Below are 7,212 nucleotides of genomic sequence, written 5' to 3' on the forward strand. Positions count from 1 at the left end.
TGTGACGCAGGCTTTCCCCAGAGGTTTGTGCTTGTTGATCTGGTATGAGCTGCACGCTTTTGCTGGGTTGTAGAGGGTTGAAAGAGCATCCTAAATATACACAACGGTTTGCTGGTAGAACAGGCCCTGTAAAAACAAGTCAGGCTCCAGCATTGCTAGAAAAGAAGACCTATATCTAATTCCTATACCCTTAAAGATACCAATTGTGCTAGGACTTCTAACTTCTGCCCTGAGATGGGCACTGTATGAGAAACTGCTCATTAAGGATAGCAGCTCATGTGTGAATAATCTGCTTCAGCCAGCCGCATGTCCTAGGCACTCCAGATGCTTCCAAGATGCTGCCAGACGATGGAAGCGTTTTTCTTTCTAGGTCAGCTTTGCAGTGCTGCTTTGGGAGTTGTGTGCGTCTCTGTTTCTGGCAGCCAGCTGTAACTGTTGCAGATCAATAATTTGTGGTGTTAGCTGCTTAATTCAGTAGGCTTGCATGTATCTAGACCTGTAACATCTTTTTTCCAGTGAATGCAAATGTAGATGGTTGTTTAAAAAGCTGCCCCCTGGGGCAGTGCTGGCTCTTGCAGCCTGCAGCTGTTGCTCTCGTACCTTGAACTGACCTCCTGGCCCTCTTCTGGGCCATGGCACGGTGGCTTCTTTCCCAAGCATATTTTTCTGCATGTGGAATATTGCCTAAACCTGAACCTTTGGGGCACAGTCTTGCTGTTCCCGTGATTTATTTCTGTATGAATTTTCAGATCCAGATGTACCATCGTTCTGACTAAGATCCTCTGAGTTGAAATCCAGAGCAAAGCATTGCAAACTTTAGTTAACAGCACTTCCTCAGAAAGGAAGAGATATTTTTTTCTGGGTGTAATTTCTGAAGTGGGGTTTGTCACTGTAAAACCAACATAATTCACTACTTTCAGCACTTGCGCTGTGCTCTGGTTGTCCGCAGAAGGATGAGTTCCCATAAGACACCACGTATTGTGCTGCTGCTGACTCCACATGGTGTGGCGTTCGTTATCCAGCTTATGTCAGGACACACGAAGCATTTGGTCTGACAGTGCACAGTCGCAGTTCTGTTTCCAGCAGTATTCACCCAAACATTGTAATTCCAGTTAGTAAACAGCCTTGGAGAAGAAAGCTATTGTGAAGAAGAGTAAAAGATGGTCTTGTTCAGGGGGGTCTTGAGTATTATAATATTTACTAGAAGACAGGAATTTTGTAGAAGCAATCCTGGAAGCTGGCTGAAAAACCTCATTTGTCCTGTGTGTTTCTTCTCCCCTTTGTGCCTCTCTTTTTCCAGATAATAGTAGACGATGATGACAGTAAAGTCTGGTCACTGTATGATGCAGGACCTAGGAGCATTCGGTGCCCACTCATATTTCTCCCTCCTGTAAGTGGAACTGCAGATGTGTTTTTCCAGCAAATTTTGGCGCTGACTGGATGGGGCTACAGAGTTATCGCTGTGAGTATTCTCAGTCCTGTGTCCAAGTTAGCGTATTTGTGCTTGTTGCTCTAATCAGGGGTTGGATAATGAAATTCTCAGTGTTGTCTGAGGAGAATCCACAAAAAAATTGATTCTAAGTTGTACGCCAGAGTATGTAGCATGCAGATCCAGGCTGAAATCTGCTGTACTTTTATGGCAGCATTTACCCAAAGCCTTGTGCATACACATTATTAACTTCTCGGTCTGTTTTCTCCCTTGTGTGCCCTGGACACCAGTCATCTTTGCCTCCAACTGGATCTTTGTTCGCCATGAGGCAAGTGTATGGGTTAGTTCAGGGTTTCCATCTAGGGATGGTGGATAACCTGGTTCTTGGCCTGCATAGCTGCAAATGCGAAGTCACTCCTCCTTAAAATCCTAACAGCATGCTCTTTTGTGGCTTCTCAGCTCCTGAGCTGAACTGAAACGATTGATTTGTACAACAATATTTCTGCTAAACAGTATGGCTTTAGGAGTGCTGCTGTATCTCTTGCAGCAGTTAATGATTTCTGTATGTGCCAACTTTACGTGCTACAAAATTGCTGAAGAATAATTCCAGCCTCTTCTCCCACTGATTACAGAATGAAGCAATGCTGTACTTTCCCCAACAAACTTGCTCTGCAGTACTTTCAGTTGTGTATTTTTGTGCAAGCGAGGGGGAGGTGTTCACACTCTCTGGCTGGGGAGCTTGAGTCTCGTGATACAGGAGAGGCAGGTTGCTGTCTTGAAACCTTTAATGTGAGAATCGGTATGACTTTCAAGCGGACAGCTGACAGGTACTGATCAGAGACCGGCTTTTTCTAACTTCATATTATTTTAGTTGCAGTATCCGGTGTACTGGGATCACCTTGAGTTCTGTGATGGATTCAGAAAACTGTTAGACCACCTTCAGCTGGATAAAGTGAGTGCTCAGAGGTGGGGAAATGGACGTATAGTTGCAGTAAAAACCTAATGTTTGAAAGAGTCTCATTTAAGAGCAAGTGTATAAAATATGACACAAAAACATAGCCTACAAATAAAGAGGCTGTGTTGCAATTTTACTTTTGAAACAAGTTTATTTTTGAAGGTGAATACCCTAGAAAATTGTCGTACTTGGCCTAAATTCAACTGCTGTTCTAGGCCTATTAAATTGTATTGGTTAACTAGTTTTTCATGAGATCCTGTGGAAGTTATTCTTCCTAACTCATGTAGTACAGGATACCAGAATAAAGTATCTTGGATTGGAATAGCTATTGAAGACAAAGTAAAATGTTTTATTTTTTCTTAACCTTGATGAGCAAACAGAAATTTGAACTGTGATCTGGAACACTTCCTTTTTTCAGTATTTATCACGTTTATATCACACATAAAACCAGAAGCTGAATAGAAGAGTTTGATTCTTTTAAAAAGTGGCTTATGATAACAGGGTAAAACTTGAGTGACTTATTTTTGTAATGAAACGTTGTGCTTAGAGGTCACTTATTTCACAAGTGTAACACGATCTGTTTGGGTTTTTTTTTTTCCTCCGTGAATTAGGTTCACCTTTTTGGAGCTTCTCTGGGAGGCTTTCTGGCTCAAAAATTTGCTGAATACACACACAAATCTCCTAGAGTTCAATCTCTCATCCTGTGTAATTCCTTTAGTGACACTTCTATCTTCAATCAGACATGGACAGCAAACAGGTAAGGAAGACTGAGACAAGCGATCAGATGCGTAGCATTAAGTTTTCTGCAATGAAATGTCACGCGGATCTGGTTGGACATGTGTCTAACCTGTTTCCAGCCTGGGTGAGGGAGGTGCGGGATGGAATAGTTGTGACTTTTAAAGCCACACCACAAGGAAAATGGAGATTTTCACAATTGGGAGTGTGAAATCTGACAGACGAGTCATCCTGTGATCCTCTGTGGACATGTGGTCAGACTTAAGAACTCTGCCTGTTTTCTAGCAAAACCATTTAGAGCCAGAAAAGTGTTATTCACTATGTTTAAAATACACTCTTGCAATGTAAGACTAACAGCTTCCCAGAGCATTTCAAGCACCTAGCTGCAAGGTTTTCCACCTCTGTGCTCTTGAAGCTTCTTCAGGATTTCATTTGATGTTAAAGCACAAAGCCTGTGCAAGGAAAGGGTGCGCTTACAACAAAGCCTCTTAGTGTTGGAGTCCTGGGTGCTTGAATGTTGTTACATCTTGTTTCTATTTCAGCTTTTGGCTGATGCCTGCTTTTATGCTGAAAAAAATTGTCCTCGGGAATTTTGCATCCGGTCCTCTAGATCCTGAAATGGCTGATGGGATTGATTTCATGGTGGACAGGGTAGGTGGCTCTGTAATCTAATGGCTGTGATGTCAATCTCTGTAGAAGACTTACTCAGCAGGAGGTTGTAGGTATTTCTGCTGCTTCCTTCATTTACTTACCCAGAAGGGAGGATTAAGGAATGGATCCTTAGCAGGTGTTGACCGTCACAGCCCCAGCCATTTAACTGATTCTGTGACCGTCTGCCTTACAGTTCAGTTTATGTAGATCAGAGGGAAGTAGTGAAGAAACTGAGGTGGAAGAGGAGGAAGTGCTGGGGTACGTCTGTAGGCCATGCTCTGGAGGCAGGAGCAACTAATGGAACATGTTTTAAGCATTTGTCTCATGCAGAGAGATACTAAGTTGGAACTATAATCTCGGTCTGAAGTGCAGTCATGCTTCCCTTTAAAGCGAACTTCTCTTTGGCTGTATTGTTAATATTGCATTAACTTCCTGCAGTGAAATATGTTGTTAATCAGTGTTTCTCTCTACTGAAAGCTGGAGAGTCTGGGCCAGAGCGAGCTCGCTTCAAGACTTACCCTCAACTGCCAGAACTCCTACGTAGAGCCTCATAAAATTCGAGACATCCCTGTAACCATTATCGATGTAAGTTAATCTCAACGTAATCCTTTTTTTTTTTTTTTTTTAAAACACTGTTTCCTGCCCTTGGTGGGTAGGGCCTGGATATTCTGTTAGCAACTTCATAAATATTTGCAGCATCTAACTTCACATTTAGATAAGCCTTCTACTGACTGGGCAACACTGTGACTCTTCTGTGTTAATTATGAATTGGGTATTCTGTGCAATAACACAGACATATGTTTACGTATCACAGCATTAGCTTTCTAGTCAATGCCTAATGTGTTTGCTTGTTTTCTGTTTCATTAATGCTGTTCCACAGAGAAGCTGAGAATTGCTTCTAGGAGCAGCATATATCCAGTCTGATTTAATATGCAAAATCCGATTAGATTCAGAACTAACTGCTGTGACTCGTTACATAGGTGTTTGACCAAAGTGCACTTTCGACTGAAGCAAAAGAAGAAATGTATAAGCTTTATCCTAATGCCAGAAGAGCTCATCTCAAAACAGGAGGCAACTTCCCGTATCTCTGCAGGAGTGCTGAGGTCAACCTATATATTCAAGTGAGTCTCCGCATTCCAACCCAATCTACTAACGCGTACAGCTGAACCAGCACTAGGAGACTCCTCTTCTGTGCTTGCTCTTGCTGCTTAACCTGCCTGAGCTCTGTTCGCTCTGGCTCCCAGATCACGGGGCAGGGCTGGGAGCAGCCACATCCATGGAGGGCTGGATTTGGGGGTTTGTCTGTTGCCTGTTTCCTCTGTCCTCTCTCTGAACTCTTGTACTCCAGAGCCGTGATTTCATCCTCACAAAAACTACTCGGAATGTTTCTCTTTTACCAAAACCTTATGCTTCTACACCTGTTTCAGTGTTGTTTTCTGTGTCTGACAGATCCATTTACTGCAGTTCCATGGTACCCGTTACGCAGCCATCGATCCCTCCATGGTCAGCGCAGAAGAGCTGGAAGTCCAAAAGATCAGTCTTCACACCAGCAATGAGCAAGAAGAGCAGTAGCTTTTGAAGTGCCGGTGAAAATGAGGAATCGGTTTGCTGGTCTTCCTGCGTACAATCAACCGTTCCCACTCTGCCTTTTTCCTTGTGTTAGCCGATTATCACTGTGTGATTCCAACAGGATCAATAGTCAGTGAACTACCCGCGGACAGTAGCCTCCAGCAGCGTCATGGGATAGATCTGTTTAATTTTTAGTCTTTGAATTCAAGGAAGCATCTTTGAAGACTACAGTTTTAAAAACAAAGACACTTTTGCTACCAAAGCCTTCACTATCATGTTCTTAAGCAGAACAGTATTTCTTTTTATATTTTTCACTCAGCTGTATATATTGCCACATGCAGATCGTGTACTTACAAGCTGACAAATATTTTTGTTGAATACTTGGTTTAAGACGTTTAAGTGCCAGTGTTGCCATCACTTATTTGCTTCGTATGTTGTGTTGTAAGTTAGTTTGTTTCTATTTGAAATAGTGTTTGAATTTTTAACTTTCTTGCTGTTTAAAAATGGTTTTCAATAAAACTTCAATTTCAGCAAGTGTCTCTTGTTTTGACTACAAGAGAACAGCAGTGTAGCTTCCCGCAGTCCTGGTTTGCCTCTACAGACACCTCTAGAAATTAAGAAAACCAGCACCTTCTGCTTGAGTTCACCTTAAGCTTTAATTATAAGGTTGCACCGGTTGAGCTCTAAAGCTAAAGATTATGAAGTAAAAATTATGTAGTATTTTTTTAATAGAGAATGACTAAGACATAACTTGCAAATTTAAGGGTTAAATCTGGATTTATTGAAATACAGACATTATTTTCCCCTTGAAACACTGTAAAAAATAAATACAAAGTATTACATGACAAATTGCTCTTTAAGAAAACAGTATGTCCTTGTGAGAAGCTGTGTCGGTAACCAATGACCATTCTTATACTTTTCAAGCTGTAACCTAGGGATTAAAGAAGTTACCTATTTGATTTATAAACAGTATATGTCAATGTTCTTCTCTGAAACTTTTTGTGAAGAGTCGAAACATTAAAGATGACAACCCTTAAGGTTCCAAAAGGACCGAGCGGTAGCCTTGACTTTTCTTCTTAAATTCCCACCCTAATAAGGAAGTTATGAACACATCTAAGACACAAGTGATAGACACTCCCCCCCAAAGAATGTAAGTAAAGAACATTTCTGAAAACAAAGGCTTTCCCCTCAATAACTTAAAAATTGACAATTAAAAATTTACATATGAAAATGTGATGTAAACAAGTTACAGTAAAATAGTGTGGTATTTCCCGATGCTCACAGTATGGCAAGTGAGGCTCACTCACTGAACTCTATCGCAGTACCCAGACCATACGCAACAGCTGATAAAAATCTCCCTTCTGCGTGAAGAGGCATTTCAGACCATTAGCATTTGCTGACACCCGTGTCATTTCAGACCAAGAAGGAAGCGGCAGCGATGCCAGCTTTTTATGACAAGAAGCCCTTAAGTTGCAGCTGCCTTCTGATCAGTAGCAGAGCAAGTGTTTCTCCCGTAGCTCTAAGACAAGCTGAGGATGCATCAGTTGAAGGAACCGCTGGTGCCCTCCCGGTGTTACATTGCTACGCACTTCCGTGGAGAGGCCGAGCCTGCGTTTGCTTTTTTCCGAATGCTTTCTGTAAAAGGAGAGAGAATGTTCTGCTGCTCAGAAGGTATAAAGCCGTGGCAGGATGTGTTGATTTATCAAAATAAAAGAAGAGAAAGAAATGACATGTAATGGTAGCAAGGGGGCAGGGCAGGGTGGCTTCCAGCTTGTGTGAATTGGCTTCACTGAAGTTTTCCTCTGCGTATGTTGTGTAACCACAGAACTCGGGTAGTGCTCAGTGTGCGTTATTTGAAGGAAGACAAAAGTAT

The 7,212-nt window shown here is 42.0% G+C and overlaps 2 protein-coding genes across 2 annotated transcripts in view; one reads left to right on the forward strand and one right to left on the reverse strand.

The window, feature by feature from the left end:
• SPG21 (spastic paraplegia 21 (autosomal recessive, Mast syndrome)) overlaps nucleotides 1-5,869 on the forward strand; it is an 8,933-nt gene extending 3,064 nt beyond the window's left edge. Inside the window, exons 2-8 of the mRNA XM_009321465.1 lie at nucleotides 1,301-1,462; nucleotides 2,301-2,381; nucleotides 2,996-3,141; nucleotides 3,662-3,770; nucleotides 4,248-4,355; nucleotides 4,751-4,891; nucleotides 5,220-5,869. Of these exons, the coding sequence (XP_009319740.1) occupies nucleotides 1,301-1,462; nucleotides 2,301-2,381; nucleotides 2,996-3,141; nucleotides 3,662-3,770; nucleotides 4,248-4,355; nucleotides 4,751-4,891; nucleotides 5,220-5,342 (870 nt within the window). The 3' untranslated portion in view covers nucleotides 5,343-5,869. The remainder of the gene's footprint in view (nucleotides 1-1,300; nucleotides 1,463-2,300; nucleotides 2,382-2,995; nucleotides 3,142-3,661; nucleotides 3,771-4,247; nucleotides 4,356-4,750; nucleotides 4,892-5,219) is intronic.
• A 1,043-nt stretch (nucleotides 5,870-6,912) lies between these two features.
• The window catches only part of ANKDD1A (ankyrin repeat and death domain containing 1A), a 10,857-nt gene continuing 10,557 nt past the window's right edge, over nucleotides 6,913-7,212 (reverse strand). The window contains exon 14 of the mRNA XM_009321466.1: nucleotides 6,913-6,989. Within this exon, the coding sequence (XP_009319741.1) occupies nucleotides 6,913-6,989 (77 nt within the window). The remainder of the gene's footprint in view (nucleotides 6,990-7,212) is intronic.

This window comes from Pygoscelis adeliae, unplaced genomic scaffold (assembly GCF_000699105.1).
Source record: "Pygoscelis adeliae isolate BGI_AS28 unplaced genomic scaffold, ASM69910v1 Scaffold13, whole genome shotgun sequence".
NCBI classification, from domain to species: Eukaryota; Metazoa; Chordata; class Aves; order Sphenisciformes; family Spheniscidae; genus Pygoscelis; species Pygoscelis adeliae.